This window comes from Apodemus sylvaticus, chromosome 20 (assembly GCF_947179515.1).
Source record: "Apodemus sylvaticus chromosome 20, mApoSyl1.1, whole genome shotgun sequence".
Classification (NCBI taxonomy): Eukaryota; Metazoa; Chordata; class Mammalia; order Rodentia; family Muridae; genus Apodemus; species Apodemus sylvaticus.
In genome coordinates, this window is record NC_067491.1 from 5,782,893 (window position 1) to 5,807,026 (window position 24,134).

At 53.7% G+C, this 24,134-nt stretch overlaps 2 protein-coding genes and 1 long non-coding RNA gene across 8 annotated transcripts; 2 read left to right on the top strand and 1 right to left on the bottom strand.

Moving 5' to 3' along the window:
• Positions 1-3,502: 3,502 nt before the first annotated feature.
• Gli1 (GLI family zinc finger 1) lies at positions 3,503-12,988 on the top strand. The gene is made up of 11 exons (XM_052164884.1): positions 3,503-3,618; positions 4,072-4,164; positions 4,873-5,068; positions 5,325-5,469; positions 5,765-5,854; positions 5,944-6,081; positions 6,383-6,532; positions 8,439-8,603; positions 9,038-9,268; positions 10,184-10,448; positions 10,936-12,988. The coding sequence occupies exons 1-11, from the start codon at positions 3,519-3,521 to the stop codon at positions 12,684-12,686; spliced, it is 3,324 nt and encodes a 1,107-aa protein (XP_052020844.1). The 5' UTR covers positions 3,503-3,518; the 3' UTR covers positions 12,687-12,988.
• Positions 12,773-21,045, bottom strand: Arhgap9 (Rho GTPase activating protein 9). Of its 5 annotated transcripts, XM_052164883.1 has the most exons (17): positions 19,225-19,318; positions 18,603-18,717; positions 17,907-18,021; positions 17,692-17,772; positions 17,461-17,562; positions 17,189-17,247; positions 16,947-17,040; positions 16,662-16,757; positions 16,436-16,534; positions 16,065-16,206; positions 15,874-15,984; positions 15,358-15,456; positions 15,122-15,199; positions 14,939-14,992; positions 14,378-14,512; positions 13,914-14,019; positions 12,773-13,202 (listed from the first exon to the last, which is right to left on the bottom strand). In XM_052164883.1, the coding sequence occupies exons 4-17, from the start codon at positions 17,758-17,760 to the stop codon at positions 13,031-13,033; spliced, it is 1,416 nt and encodes a 471-aa protein (XP_052020843.1). In that variant the 5' UTR covers positions 17,761-17,772; positions 17,907-18,021; positions 18,603-18,717; positions 19,225-19,318; the 3' UTR covers positions 12,773-13,030. The 5 variants fall into 5 exon arrangements, with proteins under 5 accessions (XP_052020843.1, XP_052020839.1, XP_052020840.1 ...); XM_052164879.1 differs by lacking the exons at positions 17,907-18,021; positions 18,603-18,717; positions 19,225-19,318 and adding exons at positions 20,154-20,365; positions 20,616-21,045; XM_052164880.1 differs by lacking the exon at positions 17,907-18,021.
• Positions 19,501-23,739, top strand: LOC127670443 (uncharacterized). Of its 2 annotated transcripts, none has more exons than XR_007974580.1 (3): positions 19,501-19,599; positions 21,169-21,304; positions 22,994-23,739. It is a non-coding gene; the product is annotated as an uncharacterized LOC127670443 (long non-coding RNA). The 2 variants fall into 2 exon arrangements; XR_007974579.1 differs by lacking the exon at positions 19,501-19,599 and adding an exon at positions 20,287-20,467.
• Positions 23,740-24,134: the final 395 nt, after the last annotated feature.

The window sequence follows — 24,134 nt, forward strand, 5'->3', positions numbered from 1 at the left end:
CGGGATTTACTGTCCACCAAGAGCAGCGTGTTCGGGCGGGGGGGGGGGGCGGGTAGTAGGCAGTATAGGGTCCCTCAAGGGAGGGGGAGGATCCTGGGGGTCCTGGGGGTGCCACAAGCCCAGCACCCCCTCTCTAGCTTCTACCCACCCAGCTCATCTTCTAGAACGGCCCGAAGGAAGAATATACAAGCGAAGTGAGCGGGAAGAGCGGCGGCGTGCGGGTGGCAAGAGCGAGAAAAAGTTTTTGCAAAGGGGAAAAAAAAAAGTTTGCGCTTCTCGCGGGTGGTCCCGGCTCGCGGCCCGGCGGGCTGGGCCGGCGGGAGGGCTGGGGGCCAGGTTGGGGGGGTGGGGTGGCACTGAAGCTGCGCTGCAGTGGCCCTGTGAACCCCCTCCCCGCCACACACCTCCCCCCTCACCCCCCAGCCCAGTTTCCAGCCCTGGACCACTACGCGCCCCGACGGAGGTGAGAGGGGGGCAGGCGGGAGACCACCTGGGAGCGATGGGGGAGGGGCTGAGGAGATGCTCTGACGCCCAGGGACTCACCCTAGCCCAGAAGGAGACCTGGGGCGCAGAGGCAACGTGGGGTGGGAGAGTTTGGGGCGAGCAATTAGGAAGTTTGGGTGTTTTCTTGTTCTGCTTTAACTTGTGCCTCCTTTTCTCTGCGTCTCCTTCTTTCTGACAGTCTGTGTCTGTCCCAGGTCTCTTTGTCCGCGCCTCTCCCACATATTAGAAATCTCTCCTTTTCTTGAGGTTGGGATGAAGAGGCAGTGGGGACGGCCAGCTGGAGGTCTGCGTGGTAGAGGGAACTCCAGGTGCGTCTCTGAGCGTTGGAAGACGTCAGTGTTTCTAAGACGGGACCCACCGCAAAAGAAGGGAGCTGCTCCAGTGGGGTGGGAGTTAGGGGTGTGCCAGACAACAACCCCCCTGAGGGCCGGGCTGGGATTAGATTCCTGACCTGTGGCTGTGACAGATGTGCACATGGACTTTGGGGGCAAAGGAGTGGGTTTGGACTCGGAAGGAGGCTGGGTGGGTTTCCTAACATGCGGTGTAGGCCGTAGAAAAATCCCTAGGAATTCTGGACGTCTGAGTCCCAAGGACTGTGGGCAGGGCTGAGGAAGAGCAAGAGCTGGGGAGACCTCGTTTTGACCCTCTGACCTCAGGACCACCGGGGCAGCTGAAGCCAGGCGCCAGGAGACCCCTACTGGGGCAGAGCGGGACCACTGGCCACTGCCAGCTTGTGTATCCCGGTTGGCCCCCCGCCCGAGCGGGAGCCGGGGACCGAGGCCCCTCCTCTGGCTCAGACCACCCTGCCTGCCCTTGCTCCCCGCTCTGAATCCTCTTTCAGGCCCCATGACCCTGAAACAATCAAGCCAGGACAGTTAGCTTTGGGAACAGCATCAAGGAAAGGAAACTCCATAGAGAGCGAGAGTTTGGGACATCTGGAGAACCAGGGAGTTATGGTATAGGTCTTTCCTTCCCGGACGGGGGAGAAAGATGGGCAGTTTTGTTTTTTGTTTTTTTCTGGGAGGAAAGTTCGTGAACGCGGGTGATTTACCCTAGGGGGGCGGGGTTCAGAAGGACCCCCATCCATTATCTCCCTGGGCATCCCCGCCGGACCGACGTCTCCGACTCTCTCTTGACGTCACTAGGGGGTTCCCGGGGGTCTATAGGAGTTAACCCTTAGGAAGCCGGTGGAGATATCCAGGAATCTAAGGTGTCCTCTCTGCGCACACCCGATTTACACAGGCACTTCTTTCTCGTAGTTTCTGGTCTCTTCTTTCCCACTCCACTATAGGGACCCCACTTTCCAATAGTGCCTCCCCCCCCCCCCCGCTCCACTGCCTGCTTTCAGGATGCGCTGAGGGAGGGAAGAATGTTCCACCCTTCACCCCCCCCCTCGCTTTTCTGGGCTCCCCAGGCGGGCGGGGAAGCTGAGCCGTCTGCAGCCAGAGCCTGCGGCGGCGACTTGGGTGGGCCGAGAAGGCACGGGGGCGGGGAAGGCGGGACCGGGAGAAGGGGGTGGGGCCGACTCCAGGGAGTTGGGGGAGAAGGGGTACGTAGAGGACTCTAGAAAATAGACAGCGAAGATGATTCGGGTCTCTGGCAGCTAATTCTCATGCTCCCATCCCGCCCAGAAAACCTTTACTGGGACTGGAAAAGTTAACGACTTCTTTAGTAGTATGAAGGGGGAGCCGTGAGTGTAGGCGGTGACTCGCGTGGGCGAAGGGGCTGTTGCCCGGTTTTCATCCTGTCTCTGGAACGATCGGGCAATGGGACGGAAAGATAAGAGTGACAACTTTGAGGGAACGTCTAGTGTCTGGGGGTCCTTTGCAAGTCCTCCCCTTCCCTTGAATGAGTCACAGAGAAGAGAGGCGGGAGACCTGCCCCCTCATCCAGCTGCCAGCCAGCTGTGCCCCCCACCCCCACGTTAGTGCCAATGTCGAGCTGGGAGGTCTTGGATGCGGGATCCGCGTCTCGGCTGGAAACGGAGGAGTTAATAGCAAAGGTAGCCCAGGCTACAGCACTGAGGCTGGGTCGTAGGGTCCGGGTTCCGTTCCCCATTTTACCCCACCCTCACCCTAAATCCCAGCATCCCGGGATCACCCACCGCGCCGGCCGGCCCGCTCCCGGTGGTTCTCCACCCCACCCCGCCCCACCCCACCCTCCGCTCCCGGAAGACCGAAAAACCTGGAGTGGAGTGAAAAACTTGTTGAGGAAAAGTGGGCCTCTCACCAGATCCTCTCTCTCTCTAACGCCTTTCTAATAGAGGACTTCGTTTTCTCATTCCCACTCAGTCTTTCCTGACAGTCCCTTCCCGATTCCCCCCCAAACCAAAAGGCATAGGTAGACGCAGAGTCAAACCGCCTCAGGATGACTTTAGCTCCCATCCTTTTTACTCAACAGACTGGGAGACGCTCGGCTCTGAAGCCTTCTTCCCTCCCACACACGGTTCTCTGTCTGAGAGGACAGATCTTTCGTGTTCTCTTCTGGCCCCACCAGTCAATCTGGACTGAAGCGAGGCCTCCCTCTACTGGACACTGGAGAGATTGCATATGAGCTCTTGGGCATGAGCCGTCAGCCCTGGGCGGCCACGAACTCAGACCTTCCGTGTGTTCCACCATCACACACCTCAAAGCTGGCCCGTGGCCAGAACAAGAAACGGTAGAGGGAAAAGAAAAGAGAAAAGCAAGTAGAGAGAGAGCTCGTGGCATTAAAACCACCTAGGACTTGTGCTGGATCAGTTAGTCCCTGTGTGCGTGGAGCTCCTAGGCAATTTCCCCAAAAGACCCCCAAGACTGACCGGCTCTTTGGGATGTTTCTTCTTAAAGCAGCTGAAAAGCGATATTGATTTCCATGACCAGTCTTTGAGATGTGGGTCAGAGACACAAGGGACATATGCCGGCTGGAGATCTGTGCCTGAAATGGCCATTTATATATCTCTCTCTCTTTCTCTCCATCTTATAACTGGTGGGTCTACATTCCTTACCGCAGGGCCCCTCGTCCTTCACTGAGACGCCATGTTCAATCCAATGACGCCGCCACAAGTCAATAGCTACGGTGAGCCATGCTGTCTCCGGCCCCTCCCCAGCCAAGGGGTCCCCAGCATGGGAACAGAAGGTAAATACGATTACCAGTCCCTGGGCCTTGAGCACCTAGCTCCAGGATCAGCCCCAACCCTACCGAAAACTAGTTTTCTATCTACAGGAGGATGTTGACACACACACACACACACACACACACACCAGTATGCCAAGTATGAGTCTGGGATCATATCTTTCTAGATTTGTTTTGTTGTTGTTGTTGTTTTGTTGGGGTGTTTTGGTTGTTTTTTTGGTTTTTTGTTTTTTTTTCCCGGAGACAGGGTTTCTCTGTGTAGTCCTGGCTATCTTGGAACTCACTCTGTAGACCAGGCTGGCCTTGAACTCAGAAATCCGCCTGCCTCTGCCTCCCAGAGTGCTGGGATTACAGCGTGCGCCACCACTGCCCAGCTCTGGGATCATATCTTATGTAGGGTCTCAAGGTAAGCCCTGTATCCCCCCCCATCCAAATGTCCTGCTCTCTCTTTTCTAGGACTTTCTGGTCTGCCCTTTTGCCACCAAACCAACTTTATGTCAGGGTCCCAGGGTTATGGGTCTGCCAGAGAGACCAGCAGCTGCACTGAAGGTGAACACTCAGGCAATCCCCTCCCCCTGCCCCTCCCCCGCCCCACCCGTCTGAGACTTGCTCTGCAGGAAAAGGTGAGGAAGCGAGGGCCAAACTCAAGGGAAGAAACATCCAGAGACAAAGGTGATCAAAGAACAATCAAGAGGTTCTAGGCAGAGCAAGGCGAAAGCACCTTGTGTTTTGAGTGAGGCCCCGCCCACCAAGTACAGGGATACGTGTATCTTTACTGTATCCTTTTCCCCTCATTTTAATTTTATTTTAACAATGTATATGTCTGTGTCTGTGTGAGTATGTGCATGTCCTGGTGCCCTCCCTGAGGCCCAGGGTGTGGGACTACTTCTGGAATCGGAGTTATAGGTAGTTGAGAAGCACCTGATGTAGGTGCTAGAAATCATACTAAAATCCTTTGGAAGAACAGCAAGTGCTCTTAACCCCAGAGCCATCTCTCCAGCCCCCTTCACCCCTTAACTATATCTTTTTTATTTATTTATTTATTTATTTATTTATTTATTTGGCTTTTTGGCTTTGGTTTTTTCGAGACAGGGTTTCTCTGTATAGCCCTGGCTGTCCTGGAACTCACTCTGTAGACCACGCTGGCTTCGAACTCAGAAATCCGCCTGCCTCTGCCTCCCAGAGTGCTGGGATTACAGGCGTGCGCCACCGCCGCCGGCTCCTTCACTATTTCTTAACTCCCGTCTCCTGCCCTAGGGTCTCTCTTTCCTCCTCCTCGGAGTTCAGTCAAACTGACGAAGAAGCGGGCTCTCTCCATCTCGCCTCTCTCGGATGCCAGCCTCGACCTGCAGACCGTCATCCGTACCTCGCCCAGCTCCCTCGTGGCTTTCATCAACTCCCGCTGTGCATCTCCAGGCGGCTCCTACGGCCATCTCTCCATCGGTACCATGAGGTGCTGGCAGCCTCGAATTAAGAGTCCCTGAGATATATGCACTGACAGCCATTAGAAGACTCAGGCCCTTCAACCCTCCAGCCCAGCTCTAACCCTCCCCCTCCCTCCCCTAAAGCATTGAAACCTTCTTCAGGACCCCCCCCCCCCCCCCCCCCCGCCCCAGGGCTTTTTCAGCCAAGCCTTCCAGAAACCCTCAGAACAGAGCAAGGACTCCTGCTGACTGATTCTCTTAACTAACAGCCTTCTCTTTACCTAGCCCTTCTTTAGGATTCCCACCTCAGATGAGTCACCAAAAAGGAACTTCACCTCCCTACGGAGTCCAGCCCTGTGTTCCACATGACTCTACTCGAGGTTCAATGATGCTTCACCCCCAGTCCCGGGGACCACGCGCAACCTGCCAGGTGGGGCCCTCCACGTTGCCTTCTCCAGCTCAGGATAAGTGACTGGGAGACTTAGCAGGGGGCAGGTGAGGGGAGACAACAAATATAAAAGACTTTGGTACTGGGAACGTGGACTCAGACTCTTCTGAGGAGAGCACCGTTCTGTTCATCCCACCAGCCAGGGCAGGCTGTGGAGAGTCCTCACACTCACAGGATCCGGCTATTTGGGTGGGGGTCTGTAGGGCAGGAAGACCTGGTATGTTTTCCTCTTCTGACTATCCCACCCTCAATACCCTCACCTCTTCCCTTGGGGAAGCTGAAGTCAGAGCTGGACATGATGGTTGGCAAGTGCCCGGAGGAGCCTTTGGAAGGAGACATGTCAAGCCCCAACTCTACAGGCACACAGGTAAGGGAAGGGCGGGGCATTCCCCGGGGACCTGTGCGAAACAAAACTTGCCACACAGAGGACCCTAAGGACTGTCTCTCTTGCCCTAGGATCACCTACTGGGGATGCTGGATGGGCGGGAGGACCTGGAGAGAGAGGAGAAACCAGAGCCTGAGTCTGTGTACGAGACGGACTGCCGCTGGGATGGTTGCAGCCAGGAGTTCGATTCCCAGGAGCAACTGGTGCACGTGAGCTCCAGGGGGTAACCGATGGTTGGTGGGAGCCTATGGGAGACTAAATGGGCCTTTGAAGGCTAGCTAAGGACAGGAGGATCAAGGTCAGAGACAGCATGCTCTCAGTCCGGCAGACTGAAGCCCAGAGTATCTTTGCTCTAATAGGCTAGAAGACCTTAGGTGTGGGCGGATCTGCGTTCCCCACCCCTTTTCCCTGAAGAGGAGGAGCTAAGGATAATGAGCGCGAGCGAGTGAGCGCTGAGCGCGGGGCTGGAAGGTCTGGGACTTTGGAAAGCCTCTCCCTCTTCTTCCTCAGCACATCAACAGTGAGCATATCCATGGGGAGCGGAAGGAGTTCGTGTGCCACTGGGGAGGTTGCTCCAGGGAGCTGAGGCCCTTCAAGGCCCAATACATGCTGGTGGTGCACATGCGCAGACACACGGGCGAGAAGCCACACAAGTGCACGGTAAGGCGCCCATCCCTCCCTAGATTGGTGCCAAGTCAAGGCAGGGCCCGAGCTGACCTTAAAAGTCACTTCCTGCCAGGCAGTGGTGGCGCACGCCTTAGATCCCAGCACTTCCGAAGCAGAGGCAGAGGCAGGCGGATTTCTGAGTTCGAAGCCAGCCTGGTCTACAGAGTGAGTTCCAGGACAGCCAGGGCTATACAGAGAAACCCTGTCTCGAAAAACAACAACAACAACAAAAAAAAAAAAAACAAACAAAAAACAAAAAGTCACTAAATGTTAAAAATAAAAATCTAACTGAAGACTGTACCAATAGAAAGATGAACATACTTAAGTAGATTAAAGTGTCATGTTACATTTTATCGGGGGGGCTTGCTTTCTAAGGGGTGTATGCGGAGGTCAGAGGACAACGTGCAGAACTTAGTTCTCTCCTTACACCGTGCGGGTCCTGGGGACCAAACTCAGGTTGTCAGGCTTGACCAAAGACACCTTTATCACCGAGCCATCTTGCTGGCCCTAAAATATGTTTTTGGTATGGCGGTACGCACCTGTAACCCTAGCACTTGTGAAGCTGAGGCAGGAAGTGTTTGAGGCTAGGTCTCAAAAAACAAAACAACAACAACAACAACAACAAAAAACCCACAAGGTGCTAAGTTAGTGGTTAAGAGCATTGTCTTCTCTTCCAGAGGTCCTGAGTTCAATTCCCAGCAGCTACATGCTAGCTCATGACCACGTGATCTGATGCCCTCTCCTGGCCAGTAGATGTATATGCAGATAGAATACTCACTGATAAATAATTGAATCTTTAAAAACAAAACAAACAAAAACCAAGCCAGGCCAGGTGGCACACTCCCTTAATCCCAGCATTTAGGAGGCAAAGGCAGTCAGAATTCTTGAATCAGCTGAGCAGTGGTGGCACATGCCTGTAATCCCAGCACCTGGGAGGCAGAGACAGGTGGATTTCTGAGTTGGAGGCCAGCCTGGTCTACAGAGTGAGTTCCAGAACAGCCAGGGCTACACAGAGAAATCCTGTCTCAAAAAACCAAAAGAACTCTTGAATCTAAGGCCAATCTGGTCTACATGATGAGTGCCAGGCTTGCCACGGTGGGTGACATAGTGAAACTGGACCTCTTAACTAACAAAACAAAAGAAAGTTTTGGATCAAAAATCATATTTTCCCCTTTGTTATTTATTTATTTATTTATTTATTTATTTATTGGTTTTTTTCAAGACAGGGTCTCTCTCCATGTAGCCCTGGCTGTCCTGGAACTTGCTGTGTAGACCAAGCTGGCTTTGAACTCAAGAGATCTGCCTGCCTCTGCCTCCCAAGCACTGAAATCAAAGGCAGGCGCCACCACTGCCCAGCCCCCTTTGATTTTAAAAGAAATGAGAACATGTGCGGGGCACGGTGGTGCCCTTCTTTAATCCCAGCATTTGGAAAGAAGGCAGAGGCAAACACATCTCTGTGAGTTTGAGGCTACCCTGGTTTACATAGTGAGTTCAAGGCTAGCCAAAACTAAACTGTGAGACCCTGTCTCTAATAATAATAATAATAATATTAATAATAATAAATCAAACTTTCAAATACTTAATGTTCTTGTTACTTCATTGCCTCGGGGATAGGCCCTGAACCAATGACAGACACTCGTGTAAACCAACCTGATCCCCAGATGACCCCAAGCCTTGTGCAGGGGCGACCTGCTCCCAGATGCTCAGTACTTCCCTGCTGTCCCTCACGCTGTGCCATTTCCGGTTTCCTCTGCCTTTAGCTCCTGTCTGTCCTGTGCACTAATCCTGGGATTCTCCTAGATTCCCATGTTCTCCCATTTTTAATTATATTCTCTGGTGTAAATCCTTAAACCTCATGTCCTGTCTGAGAACGTGCTTGGTTGCCCTTCACATCCCGCAGTTTGAAGGCTGTCGGAAGTCCTATTCCCGCCTTGAAAATTTGAAGACGCACCTTCGGTCGCACACGGGTGAGAAGCCTTACATGTGTGAGCAAGAAGGTTGCAGCAAGGCCTTCAGCAACGCCAGTGACCGCGCCAAGCACCAGAATCGGACCCACTCCAACGAGGTGTGCGCTCAAACTGAGACCCACCCACTCCCCTCCGGACTTCAGAAACGACTGCCTAAGTATCCCCCATAAAGAACCCCTTAACCCAGGACTCTCTCCGCAGAGGTGAGAAACCAGAGTTCCCACTTGCCACACTTTGGTCTAACCAGCCAAAGAGTCAGTCTAAAGTTGAGCCCTGACGACTCCTTCAGCTTCTGAATTTAGGTGGCCTCACAGCCTTGAGGGTCACTTTTATTTGTTCTCCTAAGTCTCCTCTAAGCCTCTCGCGATTTCCTCCACCCGTGGGCTCCCTTACTTCCTGGGATGCTGCATCTCCCCCCCCACTCGCCTGTCTCAGAGCTTCCCCGCTCCCCCGTACCCCACCCCACTCCCGTTCTGTCTGAGTTCATCTGCTTTGGTCCATTGGCCTTCTAGCTTGGTTCTCTACCCAACAGAAGCCGTATGTGTGCAAGCTTCCCGGCTGCACCAAGCGTTACACAGATCCCAGCTCACTCCGCAAACACGTCAAGACAGTGCACGGTCCTGATGCCCACGTGACCAAGCGGCATCGAGGGGATGGCCCCTTACCTCGGGCGCAGTCCCTCTCCACAGTGGAGCCCAAGCGGGAAAGGGAAGGAGGATCCGGCAGGGAAGAGAGCAGACTGACTGTGCCTGAGGGCGCCATGGTGAGCCAGCTTAGGAAGCTAACCTCTATTCTCCTCATGCTTTGCTGACAACTTTCTAGCCCTTTCTTAGAATCATCTCCTCCTGTACACATCAGTCTTCCGTGGCCAGCCCAGCCTGCCTGCCTCGAGTTTCAGTATTGCTCCATGGGGGACCCCAAATCTAAAGTTGTTTTTTTTTTTTTTAGATTTATTTATTATGTACAGTTCTGCCTGCACGCCAGAAGAGGGCGCCCAGATCACATTATAGATGGTTGTGAGCCACCAGGTGGTTGCTGGGAATCAGGAACTCAGGACCTCTGGAAGCGCAGTCAGTGGGTTCACCCTCTGAGCCATCTCTCCAGTCCGAAATATAAAGATGTTATAATTGCCAGATGTTTAATTGGCCCAACACATTGTCGGGAAGATGCTTCTGGATAACACTTAACTATATAGTTTCCAAGCCTTTCAAGTACATATTTTGTGTGTTTTAAATATATATATATATATATTTGTATGTATATGAGTACTCAGAAACACCAAAAGAGGGCACCAGATCCCATTACAGATGGTTGTGAGCCACCATGTGGTCACTGGGAATTGAACTCAGGACCTCTGGAAGAGCAGACAGTGCTCTTAACCGCTGAGCCATCTCTCCATCCCCCTATTTTGTGTATTCTTAACAACAAGAGGAAACAGGCAAGGAGAAATTGTCAGGGTCGCAGGAATGAAGCCTTGGGAGTCCGTACTCCAGAGGGATTCTCTCATTTCCTTCTAGTTTACCCGAACCTCTTGCGCTCTTGCCCACTTATTCTGCTCCCCACTCCGCCTCTCGTGCCTGTAAACCTCAACCCTGTCCTCAGCCCTCACAATCTCAGCCACTCACCAAGAGTGAGTTGGGGTGCGCGCTACCCCCCTCTGTTCTCATGCTCCTCACAGCCACAGCAGAGCCCCGGAGCACAGTCCTCCTGCAGCAGCGACCATTCCCCAGCAGGCAGCGCGGCCAACACGGACAGCGGCGTGGAGATGGCGGGCAACGCGGGGGGCAGCACCGAGGACTTGTCCAGCTTGGATGAAGGACCTTGTGTTGCGGCCACCGGACTCTCCACCCTTCGCCGCCTGGAGAACCTCAGGCTGGATCAGCTGCACCAGCTCCGGCCAATAGGGTCTCGGGCTCTCAAACTGCCCAGCTTAACCCACGCGGGTGAGACCCGGATGTGGGAGGTGTTGCTGCCCTGAGGCTGCCTGAGTTGTAGCGTGGTGCTCTGCTGCATATACATCCGCATGCCGGAAGAGGGCATCAGATCCCATTACAGATGGTTGTGAGCCACCATGTAGTTGTTGGGAATTGAACTCAGGACCTCTGGAAAAGCAACTTTCTTGAAGACATTTTTTTCCCTTCCATCAATCAGAAAACTGTGGTGTATAGCTAGGTGTGGTGGTGCACACCGCTAGTCCCGCCACTGTAGAATAGCGTGTTTAGTACATCTGTGGGGTGTTCTCACTGTGAGGTAGCACGCAAACTATAGCTGCCTAGAATCCCTGCTGAAGCAGAAGCAGAATAAGTGTGGGGAAAGGAGGAGACAGCGTAGCTAGGGTGGACGGACATTCGAGGCCAGGCTATCCTGTGGGAAAGGCAAGGTGAGAATCAAGGGGCTCCCACCATTGTCTTTTCTCCTTGTCATCTGCAGGCACACCCGTGTCCCGCCGTCTGGGGCCCCCAGTCTCCCTTGACCGCCGCAGCAGCAGCTCCAGCAGCATGAGCTCAGCGTACACAGTCAGCCGCCGGTCCTCCCTGGCATCCCCTTTCCCACCGGGATCCCCACCAGAGAATGGGGCAGCGTCACTACCTGGCCTCACACCTGCCCAGCACTACGTGCTTCGTGCCAGATATGCGTCAGCCAGGGGCAGTGGCACCCCGCCCACTGCAGCGCACAGCCTGGATCGGATCGGGGGTCTTCCTGGACCTCCTTGGAGAAGCCGAGCGGAGTACCCAGGATACAACCCCAATGCGGGGGTCACCCGGAGGGCCAGTGACCCAGCCCGGGCTGCTGACCACCCAGCTCCAGCCAGAGTCCAGCGGTTCAAGAGCCTGGGATGTGTCCACACACCCCCTAGTGTGGCAACGGGACGGAACTTCGATCCCCACCTCCCTACCTCTGTCTATTCGCCGCAGCCCCCCAGCATCACCGAAAATGTTGCTATGGATACTAGGGGGCTACAGGAGGAGCCAGAGGTTGGAACTTCCATGATGGGCAACGGTCTGAACCCATATGTGGACTTTTCCTCTGCTGATACTCTGGGATATGGGGGGCCTGAGGCGACAGCGGCTGAGCCCTATGGGGCTAGGGGTCCAGGTTCCCTGCCTCTTGGGCCTGGTCCACCAACCAACTATGGCCCTGGCCACTGTGCCCAGCAGGTCTCCTATTCTGATCCCACCCCAGAAACATGGGGTGAGTTTCCTTCTCATGCTGGGGTGTACCCTAGCACGAAGGCTCCGGGCGCGGCCTATAGCCAGTGTCCTCGACTTGAGCATTACGGACAAGTGCAGGTAAAGCCAGAACAAGGGTGCCCAGTGGGGTCTGACTCCACCGGGTTGGCACCCTGCCTCAATGCCCACCCCAGTGAAGGGTCCCCAGACCCACAGCCTCTGTTTTCACATCACCCCCAGCTCCCTGCACCCCAGTATCCCCAGTCGGGTCCCTATCCTCAGCCACCCCATGATTATCTGTCGTCAGAACCCAGGCCTGGCCTCAATTTCCATCCCCCCTCTCACCCCACAGGACAGCTCAAAGCTCAGCTCCTGTGTAATTACGTTCAGTCGCAGCAGGAATTGTTGTGGGAGGGGAGAGGCCGGGGAGGGCTCCCCAACCAGGAACTCCCATATCAGAGCCCCAAGTTTCTGGGGGGTTCCCAAGTTAATCAGAGCCCTGCCAAGGCCCCAGCAGCAGCAGCAGCAACCTATGGATCTGGCTTTGCACCTGCTTTGGCCAATCACAAATCAGGCTCCTATCCTGCCCCTTCGCCGTGCCATGAAACTTTCTCCGTGGGAGCCAACAGGCCTTGCCAAAGGCCAGCAGCACCGCCCCGGCTTCTGCCCCCACTACCCCCTTGCTATGGGCCCCTCAAGGTAGGGGACACCAACCCCAGCTGTGGCCATCCTGAACTGGGCAGGTTGGGAGCAGGCCCTGCCTTGTACCCTCCCCCTGAAGGGCAGGTATGTAACCCTCTGGACTCTCTTGACCTGGACAACACTCAGCTGGACTTTGTGGCTATCCTAGATGAGGCCCAGGGCCTGAGTCCTCCTCCTTCCCATGAGCAAGGGGACAGCTCTAAAAACACCCCACCTCCCTCTGGGCCCCCCAATATGGCAGTGGGGAACATGAGTGTCTTACTGGGGTCTCTGCCTGGAGAGACACAATTCCTCAACTCTAGTGCCTAAAAGGTTAAGGAACCCCTAACCAGATCATGTTTCCTAAATGGCGACATGAGGTGCCCAGGGTTGGGAGGTTTGGGCTGGGGGCTGTATTTAGTCAATGTGCCTTCCAGGCAAAAACTTTAATAACGACACAGTTTCCAGACAATAAAGGAATGCTGAGAACATGCATCACGTGTCATTTCCGGGAGAGCAGAAGCAGGCTCCTACACCTTCCTCGGTCGACTTCAGCATCCCTCTCAGCCAGGAGCTCAAGCAAGACTTGAGCAGGAAATGAAGAGTGTCCTTTCGGGGGGGGGGGGTGGAAATCTTCACAGGAAGCCCCTTCCTCATCCTCGTCCTCGCCTGAGTCAGGTGAAGAGGCTGGCAAAGTTGTTGAGCATTAGCTGGATCAGCTGCCCAGGGTAGAATACATGGGCGGCCATGTCAGAGGCCTCCTGCTCAGGTCGAAACAGCGTCGGGCCGAACACAATTCCCAGGTTGTGGGCGGTCATCCGGTTCTTATCTGAGTGTGCTATCACCCTGAGGGCAAAGCCAAGGGAAGGGGAAAGAGGCCAATAACTACCCACTACAGACCAGTACAGCTCCATTAGGTCTGGGCAGGTCAGAGGTCCAGCACTCTGGAATTCTTCCATGTGCTGGCCTAATCGAGAACAGACCTAACAGGGAGCAGAGATGGGCCAGTGGAGAAACCTTCAGGATGCAGTCGGGAGGCACGAGTGGGGTCGAAGTGCTGGGCTCTCAGCTGCAGGGATGACCCCTAGTGTCCTCTGTGCACCGTGGGAAGAGTGCACTCAAAAGCACCCAATTGCCAAGCGGTGGTGGCGCCCGCCTGTAATCCCAGCACTCTGGGAGGCAAAGGTAGGCAGATTTCTGAGTTGAGGTCAGCCTGGTCTACAGAGTGAGTTCCAGGACAGCCAGGGCCACACAGAGAAACCCTGTCTCCAAAAAACCAAATCCAAAAAAAACCCAAAACAAACAAACAAAAAGTACCCAGCTACAGCTAAGCTAAGGAAGCCACCCCTGCCCCATGGGAGACTAAGGCCAGGGAAGGAAGAAAGAACACCTTCTCCCTTCTCCTCTCCTCTTCTGTTCTTTTCCTTCATTTGGCCAAGCTGGCCAAAGCCTGGACAGGAGTCAGCGTTTCCCTGTCTCCACCCACCCTGATCAGGTCCCCAGTGAACACCTGCTCCTTCCTCATCAGCACGAACAAGGCTGCTGAGTCTCCCTGACCTGCACAGATGCTCCAGGACGTACTGCAGAGTGTCACGGTTGGGCCTCGGCAATGAGTCTATTAATTTCTGTATTTTGGAGAGGCACTGCTCTGGCTCAGAAAGTTCTAGAGAGAGTGAAGGCAAGGACAGGGAGTGAGGTTACGGAAAGGGCTAAAACAGTGTGGGTAAATTCACTCTTTCCCATGTCCACGGGTGGTATCCTTCCTCCACCCTCGTTCTCTCTGGTACAAGAGATGTAACTTGAGGGCCTTCCTTACACATGGTAAGCTCACCTTGCCGCAGACCCAAAGCCCAATGGCAACTCTCAGCAAACACACACACACATATGCCCACCCTCCCAAACCACTTGGGCTGGCATATAAATTATTTTCCATCCCTGCAGTAAAGACAGAAGGGACCCTCTGTTCTATTCTTTGGTGCGTGCCCACCCATGTCAGGTTATCTGAAGCCCTCAACTCTTACCCAGGGCATCACGGAAATGGGGCAGCAACAACGCAGGCACCAGGGGCTGCGGCAGCTCCCGAAAAAAAAGCTTCAAGGCTCCGGTGACCACGTGAATATCATCCCATTCGGCACTGTCTAAATCCAATTTGCCTTCTAGAAGGAAAAAAAAAAAAAAAGAGGTTCCTCCGGTTGAAGGCTCGGGTTGGAGGTTGAGCCAGAGAAGTCCAGATTCAAAGGCTAGGAATTCTGGGGAGATACAGTCAAAGCAGATCACAAAAATGTGGTGAGGGGTTGGGGGTGGGGAGGATGACTTAGTGGTTAAGAGCACTGACTGCTCTTCTGAAGGTCATGAGTTCAAATCCCAGCAACCACATGGTGGCTCACAAGTCCTCTTCTACAGCTACAGTGTACTTAGATATAACAATAAATAATAAATCTTTAAAAAAAAATGTGACTGTGTGTAGTAGGACAACAGCCATTGTAGGGGCAGGAAGTGGTGGATTGCATGGGGTATAAAGTTGTTGTTTTGGTTTTTTTTTTTTTTTTTTTTGAGAGTCTTGGGGCTTCCCATGTAAGTACCTTGTCCTGGCTGTTCTGGGAACATATATCTCCCATCGGAGGTCACTGCCCGTTCTGCAACATACATGAGAGATCAGTAGCTTAGACATGTGGTTCCAAAACCCTCACTCGGACCCACTCTTGGTCCTGGGGTATTGAGGGGGGTGTTCTTAGACCCACTTTCTTCCTCCCAAATTGCCTCACCTCTGTCTACCAGGAAGCGGAGTTTCTGGACCACTGCCAGGTTTCCACTGACCCGGTAAATGCCATCCACATCTAGACCTAAGAGACAAGGATGAGGTCTCTAAGTGAGTATGGGAGAGGTCTGAGGAAGAGAGGGCTCAGGAGGAAGGCAGAGATGAGGGTGACAGACAGTATGGGGGAGCCTGGGGCTTGAAAGGGCAGATTTCAGGGGTCTTCGGGGTCTTCGGGAAAATAACCTTTTTTATCCACTGCCTCAACGCAGAGCCGGACAAAGCTAGGCACGGTGTCCCCTTCCCGTTGGCACAGCGACTCCAACTGGCAGCCAAAAACCTGGTCTGCAGAAGAAGGGAGTGGGGTGGGGAATTGGCTGCTACCTGGGGGCAAGGAAGCCCTCCCTCTGACCCACAAACAACGAGGGGTATGGGAAAAGCAGGGACAGAATCCAGCAGACTGGAATCTAGTGCTGGGAAGTCTACTTTGAGCCTCACTAGAGTTTTGGTTAATGCTAAGATCAGGGATATAAGATATGAAAACTGTCTTATCAGGCCAGGCATGGTGTCTCTTACCTGTAATCCCTACAACTCTTAGAAGGCTGAGGCAGGAGGATTGCCCAACTTTGAATAAAGCCTGGTATAAATACTTAAAGCCTATTTCAACAATAATAAAATCCGAAAACAAAAATCTATGCAACATAAAGACACTAGTAAAGCCGGTAAGAAGAGCAGCGCCCCAGCGGGCCCAGCCCACCCTACCTCGGAAAAGGCCCCTCTCCTGAAGGCTCTGCAAGGTTGGTCTCTTGGCGATTAGCCGCTTTAACTTGTTCCGCACGCGATTCTTCTGGTCAGTGCCCTCTGCACACCGACCTGCAAAACCCAGGACAGTGAGCTGGAGGGGAGGACCCAATCCCTGCACCCCAGCCCGGCCAGCTCCGTCCGCTTCGTACTGGAAGTCCTGCGGCTGCCAAGCCGCATCAGGGACTTAGACACCGGTTCCGATTCCAATTCGTCATCCTCACCAGCGCTCAGCTCCGCCAGCTCGGCGGGTCCCGAGCCCGACAGACGCAGCTCCAGGGGGTTCTCCCGATCCTAGACCAGGCGGCCCGGTGGGAGGTTGGACAGGAGAACATCTGCACCCCTCCCTCGATCCCAGAGCCCCACATTCCAGCACAAGTCAAGGGCAGGGCTCCACCAGGACCGCCTCTTCTGATATCCATAGACTTTCCCTTTGCACCTCCTCGCTCTCTTGACCCACTGGGGTCCCCCTCTCCCCGGGTCTCGCCTCCCGGGTGCCTTCCGGGGTCTGCACCCTTCTAACCAGCCGCTCGATGACCGCCCGCAGCGCGCGGTGCCAGGCTCGCAGTTCGGTCTCCTCGTCCGACTGCAGCAGGAACTCGTGGCCGGGGACTGTGCGGATCTGGGGGTGGAGGGTGGGGAAACCGGACAGGGGGGAAAGGCTTGCGTTAGGGAGGAGAGCCTAAAACACTGCGAGGAGGAGCGCCCTCGGGTCACCCTGTCTTCGGGAACCCGCGGAAGACACTCACGTGCAGGACGTTCCGGCGGCTGGACAGCTGGCGCCCGCTGGCCAGGGCGGCCCCGCGCAGGTCCACGCTACTCTCCGGCCGGCTCCCAGCCGGCGCCTGGCAAATATAAGAGAAACTGAGGGCTAAGAGTGTGTTTCCTCACCGCTTCCCTCTCCGGGGAGGTGAGCTGCTTCCTCTTTCCAGTACCTTCCTCTCCATTTCCTTTCTCACCGCCCCCGCCTCTGTCGGTCGGAGGCGCAAACAAGTAACCCCAAGCCCTTGCCGCTCCCCCTGGCCGATACTCACCCAGCCTTGGTAGGGTACAGACTGCGGTGGCCGCTCGCGGTAGAACACAAGGCTGTCACCAGTCAACACCACCCAAGCAGGGCCCCAGTTCTTCCTGTGGGGGAGGGGTGGGAGGATTAAAGATAGTTAAAAGGTCATTTTAGAATCTCACCTGGAGTGTCTGAGCTCCCTGCACCATCACCACGGCTTTCTACCCTGTGAAATCCACCAGCCCAGACCCCTGGCATATTCTGAGTTCTCACCGGAGTTTGCGCCCTCCTTGAGCGATCTTGGTCATGTTGAGCAGGCCTGACCTTTCCTCCTGGGAAGGGTATGGAGTACTGTCTGTAAGCCACCCCGTGCCACCCACAGACGCCAGGGTTTCTAAGGGATCTGCCAGAAGTGGGGAGTGTTAAAATTGAGGGCGGGGGAGACCGGAGAGGGACAAGCACCCAGAAAGGAAATGTTTCGGAGGTGCAGGTGTTGCAGGGTTCTACAGAAAGGATGTTGGCATTGGAAGCTAGGAAGGACTCACGTGAGGGTCGTCCAGGAGCTGCGGCAGAGCTGAGCGGGGCCTCGAGGCTCGGAGGTGCTCAACATCAAGCCATGGGAAGCTTTGGCTGAGGCTTGGTAAACCCTGAGGATGGGAAATTGAAACAGGGAAACGAACCTTCAGTTTGGAGGTCCTAGGGTGTAGAAGGTATAGGGGAAAGGTCACAAAAAGTTAACTTTTTAACATGTGATTGACAAGTGGGAGGGTTCTCACCTGTGGGTCGAGCCATTCCTGAGGTTGTAGGGCTCTCCTGTCCCTAATCAAAGTCTCCGTCTGCTCCATGGAGCCAGCTTTCTGAGTTTAGGGGAAGACAAAGCAACATCTGGATGGTACCTCAACAGTTCACAACACTTCTCTCTCTCTCTCTCTCTCTCTCTCTCTCTCTCTCTCTCTCTCTCTCTCTCAGCCCTGGCTGTCTTGGAACTCACTCTGTAGACCAGGCTGGCCTCAAACTCAGAAATCTGCCTGCCTCTGCCTCCCAAGTGCTGGGAATAAAGGCGTGCGCCACCACTGTCCAGCTAGTTTTCTCTTTCTTCTGATCTTCTGAGAGCCCCAGAGAGAAACAGAGAAAAGAAGATGGGGGGCACAGGAGGGGAGGGTGGCACAGGAGGGCCATCCCCAGGTGGGGTCCAGGTGCTACTGGCATTGTTAAGGCGGAAGTCTGTGTCCTGGCAGCTCTAGAAATCGAAGCTCTGTTACTTGTTCTCAGTAATCAACCAAAGAGGCAACGCTAAAGGACAGAGGAAGAATGTGTGTGGGGTTGGAGAGATGGCTCTGTAGGTTAAGAGACATCTGGCCCTTCTGGAGGGGAAGAGAGGGGCAGGGTGGGTGCTGGCTGGGTTTTCAGCTTCTTCATTAGGGTTAAAGTTTGCTGTAACTTCAATTCCAGGAGGCCTGACGCCCTCTTCTGGCCTCTGAGGGCACTGCACGCAGGTGTTACTGCACACATGCAGGCAAAAACAAAAAAACACCCTATACATATAAAATATGGCCACAGTGAGAAGCAGGCCAGTCTTATAAATAGATTCGATGGTCCCCAATTCTGCTTTTGGGGTCCTAACATGCGGTTTACGTTTGAGTAGAGGGCAAGAGGTAATCATAAAGCCAGGCATGGTGGCGCCCACCTTCAATTTCAGCGCTTGGGAGGCAGAGGCGGGCGGATCTCAGTGAATTCAAGGCCAGCCTGGTCTTCATGGTGAGTTTCAGGGGAGCCAGAGCTAAGAGTTACATTGTGAGATCCTGCCTCAAAAAAGAAAAAAAAAAGTAATTGTAATTAAGCAGTTCTAGTTAAGGTACGGCCCTAGCTCATCTTTGCCCCAGCTCCGTCTCTGCCTCAGGAAGGTCTGATGAGGCATCAGAACAGTGTGAACTGTCTTCCTGGGAGACAAGTTCCTTTTCTGGCTGGCTTCAGGACCCGAGCCTTGTATTCCCCAGCATAAGACTCTTGGGGTAATTCTAACTCCTTGGGGTCCATGTCTCAATGGGGCTGAAGGAAAAGGCTCTCGCTGCCTTTCTCTTTAGGATTCTGTTGGCAGCGGCTCCCAGCCACCCAGCCTCGTGTGGGGCATGCGAGGGGATGCCAGGGCTTCAGAACAGGGACCCTGGACGTCGGAAAAGGCCCGCCAGATTACAGTACACAGGGAACTGTGACAGGAAGGGCTGGGATCCTGTCTGCCGGAGAAGCGGGGAAGGAGATAGGTAGTTCTTCTACCCCTGTCCCTCCCTGTCCCTCTCCCATTTACTCACGGTCAGCTCCAGGGCCGGGGGGAGGGGGCGGTACACGGGTAGAAACCCCAGTCCCCAGCAGCTTTTTAAAAATTCTTCCCCTTACAGTCTTTGCTCTTCTCCTCACTTCCTGTTGCCAACTTCCCTCCTCCCCCCACGCAACCCCGCCCCAGAGCTGCAGGAAAGGGGAACAGGCTTTTTTGGGGGGGTGGGGAAGGAGAAAGTGACCCCTCCTCACACCATAGAGAGTAAAAGAGGACACCGAGAAGCGAGAGACCACGCTAGAGCTAGGGAAGAGAAAGACTTGTTATACACCCGGGAAAGAGAGAGTGCACTGGGCTTGACCCTAATCCCAGCGAGTGGGAGGCTGAGACAGGACAGCTCCTGGAGTCTGAGGTCGGTCCGGACTACGTGGAATCCGGGTTAGCTGGGCCTATCACGGAGTTAAGACCCCCCACCCCCCCACACACACACAGCTCAAAATGCAACTGACAACAGAGCGGGGGAGGGGCTGACCAAGGCACTCAATTTTAGAAGGAACTCGCCGGTGTCCTGACTTGAAGACTGGACACGGGACAAACCTTGCCCTGGGCTAGGAGTTCAAACTGGAGAAAAGCAGTCTGGCGACATTCCTTCTGTTGTACTGGACCCCCTACCCCCTCAGGGCCTGTGTCACTTGGCTGTTCTCTCTCATCCCCTACTCTGCTAAAGTCCACTCTTCCTGGTCCTGCGGGATCTCCTCGGAGCGCCTCAGCCTCTTCTCCTCATTGGGTCCATCTTATTAACTCTGCTTAAGGGAGGGGTGGTGTCTGTGTCTTCCCTCTCCTACCTTCGGTGCTGAAGGGAGGCTGTCTGTCCCGTTCCCCACTTCGCACAGAGCAGGGCCCCGGCTGTAGTGCAGGCGCCCGATCAAGCTCTGAGCCAAGCTCGGAGGAAGCTCTGAAACTCACCGCTGCAGCGCTGGCCTCTGTCGCCCAGCAGTCCCGGGAGAGAGGCCTTTCCCTTGGCCCTTCCTTGAAGGGTTTCAGGGAGCAGGCCTTCACATTGGCCATGCTGACGCTTTTGCATATTTTGTGGGGACGGTGAAGAGGCCTCCCAGAAGCAGCCTGGGGTTCCTGAGACAGGTAGAGCTCCTCCAGGGAGCCATGATACAGCTTTGTCCCTGGAAAGAGAGACAGGCGGGGACAGATACGACCTTGGGAAAAGTCGAGGAATGCAGAGAACGGGAAGTGACAAGAGCCCCAGGCAGCTTGGAGCTAAGAGGGTAAAGGGGACGCCATGGGTGTGGTTGAGGACTTGTCTTATCAACAGAAAGCAAGGGGAGTCAGCACACAGTAAGGCAGAGTGACACTTGCTGTCAAGCGGAGTCTGAGAGTCTGGAAGGCCACGGGGAAGGCCCACAGCTTACTTACCAGGAGTCCAGAGGGAGCTGTTGTGGGGAGTGTCTGCTGGGTTGAGGCAGGAGACTGATTCCTCTGCCATGTATGCAGCTGGAACAAAGATGGGCCTGGAGCTGGGGGACGCTCCCCAGCGCCTTGCCAACCACCAGTCTGAGTTGGTCTTTCGAAGCAGTAGGAACCTGTCACCCTCAGCCAGAGACACCTGCCGGCCATCTGCCCCGGTATAAGTGAACGGATAGAGGGCGCAGAGCTGGGGGCGCTGAGAAGGGCTTTGTAGACCTGGTCCTAGATTTCCCCAGGTACTTGGCCACCACCGGCCCGAGAACATGGCGGTTGGCACTGTCACCTATAGGAAAAGGGCGTGCTGACTTTCCAGAAGCAAATAGGAATGGGGGCCTCTATACAGAAGGACATGGTTCTGAGAGCAGTGTGTGTGTGTGTGTGTGTGTGTGTGTGTGTGTGAGGAAGTATATAAATAAGGGGAGAGAGGATGTGGTCAACAGCCTACACAGCTAGCAAGGCAGGGAACCCGAGAAGGTGACCTAGCTTGGTGAGTTTCCTTTAGGTACCTTGTGGAGGTTACCTGACGTTCCAGGGTCAGAAAGACCTGGATGCTGGAGGAAGCCGGAGCTGGATGCAGGAAGACCATCAGGAGGAGGAGGAGGAACCAGGCCAAAAGAAGAACACAGGCAAAAGTACAGGTGATAGTGATGAAGGAAAGGTCAGGCCGTGACCCTTTATTACACTCACACAGGCCTCAGTGTTTCCTGTGACCAAAACTGCCTCACACTCAAAGCTTCGTGTTTCCTGTGTGGACAGACAACCAGACAAACTAAGAACAAGTGAGAGGAAAAGAGAAAGGGGGTACATATCACCTTCAGCCCTATCTAAGATACATCTATGCCTCAACCTTGGGGGGGGTCCCCAGGTTTGTTTATTTTTTTTAAAGATTTATTTATTTATTATATGTAAATATACAATATATTCAGACATTCCAGAAGAGGGCGTCAGATCTTGTTACTGATGGGTGTGAGCCACCATGTGGTTGCAGGGATTTGAACTCAGGACCTTTGGACGAGCAGTCAGTGCTCTTACCTGCTGAGCCATCTCTCCAGCCCGCAGTCAGTGCTCTAACCACTGAGCCATCTCTCCAGCCTGGTCCCCAGGTTTATCATGAGTGTTTTGTCTGTGAGTGTGTTTGGGCACCATCCAAATATCTAGTGACTGAGGAGGCAGAGGAGGGTGTTGGACCCTTGGATCTACAGTTATAAGCGGTTGTGTACTGTTATGTGGGTGCTGGGAATTGAACCTGGGTCCTCTGGAAGAGCAGCCAGTGCTCATAACTGCTGAGCCATCTCTCCAGCCTTTTTATTTCTATGAATGAGAACTGACTGGGAACTGTCTCCTGTGTGGAAGGAGCTGTCAAGAACTACAAATGACAAAGGAGTGGACTCTGTGAGCAGCTTAAGGGGGACAGACCTTAACTGATGACACAGTAAATTTACTAATTGCAACTGACCTGGAGACCATGCACACATGGTACAGTAGTGGGATGTAGTGGCTCACACCTCAAACCCAGCATTCAGGCAGCAGAGGCAGGGGCATCTCTATGAGTTTGAGGCCAGCCTTGTCTTATGTAATGAGTTCTAGGGCTGGAGAGATGGCTCCGTGGTTAAGAGCACTGACTGTGGCCGGGCGGTGGTGGCGCACACCTGTAATCCCAGCACTTGGGAGGCAGTGGCAGGCAGATTTCTGAGTTCGAGGCCGGCCTGGTCTACAGAGTGAGTTCCAGGACAGCCAGGGCTATACAGAGAAACCCTGTCTCCAAAAAACCAAATCCAAAAAAAAAAAAAAAAAAAAAAACAAAAACAAAAACAAAAAAAAAAAACAAAAAGAAAGAAAGACAAACAAACATAAAGATAATTTTAAATATAGCTGAACGAACAAACAGGTAAAATCAGCCTTTGGAGGAGGGAAGGAAGAGGGGGAGGGGTGTGCTCTCCGCACGGTGAGATCGAGGGACCCAAAGGAGGTACATCCTGGAGGATGAAGACCAACTTGTCAGACCTCAGGTTATGTCAGGGGAGGAGAGGTGGCTGTCTCGTGTCACCAGAGGGAAGAGGCACTCACTCTCTACTCCAGTTCTACAAACGGAAACTGAAAACCTTACACCGCTCCATGGAGGGAAAGCAAAGAATTGAGAAATTAGCTTTTGGCTGTTGGCATTCCAGGCTGTCAGTCCTCTGCCCACTAGGGAGAGGGTGACATCAGGTGACATCAGTCTCCAAACACCTCTCGTGACACTTTTAGTTATTTTTGAGACAGAGTTTCACTCCATAGCTCTGACTGTCCTGGAACTCACTATGTGCTTTTTTTTTTTTTTTTAACAGAGCTGAGGACCGAACCCAGGGCCTTGCGCTGCCTACCCAAGTGGTCTTCACGATGTCACTCCTCTCCCTTTCTAAGGAGACTCCTGCACCCTGCACAGACACTGATCCTGAAGCTGTCTGACAGTTCAGTGTCACTGCAGCCCAGCTGATCTTTGCTGCTGCCTTTCCTGTCCCACGCATGGCTGATGCTCCTCTGCACCGTGAGGGTGAGGGAGGAACTTCCTCTGCCCGCCCGGTCCCTAAACCACAAAACCCCATCTGAGCTGTGTCCTGTGCGTTTCCTTGGAGATCTTACTCTCTCAGATGGCCTCTGTATCTGGCTACGCACTGTATCTCCAGTCCAGATCTTTCTCTGGCTCTCTGATCTTAATTGCTGTCCACCTAAAAACTCCACAAGTATTTCACAGGAACTACAACTTCAGTTTGCACCAAATTGAACATTTCCCTACAAATCTCTTTCTCTTCCTGTGAGGGTTTGTGTATGTTTGGCCCAGGAAGTGACACTATTAGGAGGTGTGGCCTACACCTTATTGGAGTAGGTGTGTCTCTGTGGGTGTGAGCTTTAAGACCTCATCCTAGCTGCCTGGAAGTCAGTCTTCTGTTAGCAACCTTCAGATGAAGATGTAGAACTCTCAGCTCCTCCTGCACCATGCCTGCCTGGATGCTGCCATGTTCCCACCTTGATGATAATAGACTGAAACTCTGAACCTGTGAGCCAGCCCCAATTAAATGTTGTCCTTATAAGAGTTGCTTTGGTCATGGTGTCTGTTTCCAGCAGTAAAACCCTAAGACACTTTCCAGAGTCAGTATTCAGTTGTTAGACTTAAATTTAATAAATATCTATTGAGTCTTTGTTAATACATATGCTAGGCAGGTCCATGCTGATTATGATAATAAATATGGGCTGGTACTCTCTCATACACTAAAATGCAGTGTGATAACACTTGCTGTGGTAGAGACAGTACCAGCATCTGATAGAAAAGCACGTGCCCAGTCGCGTATGCAGAAGCCTGGCAACTTCTCATCTTTTTCCTCTCCACTCACAGGGATTCAACTGATTATCAAATACTGAAATTTGTATTTTTTCCAAGCCCCCCCCCCCCACTTTGCTGGCAATTGAACCCCAGGCCTTCTGTAGAAC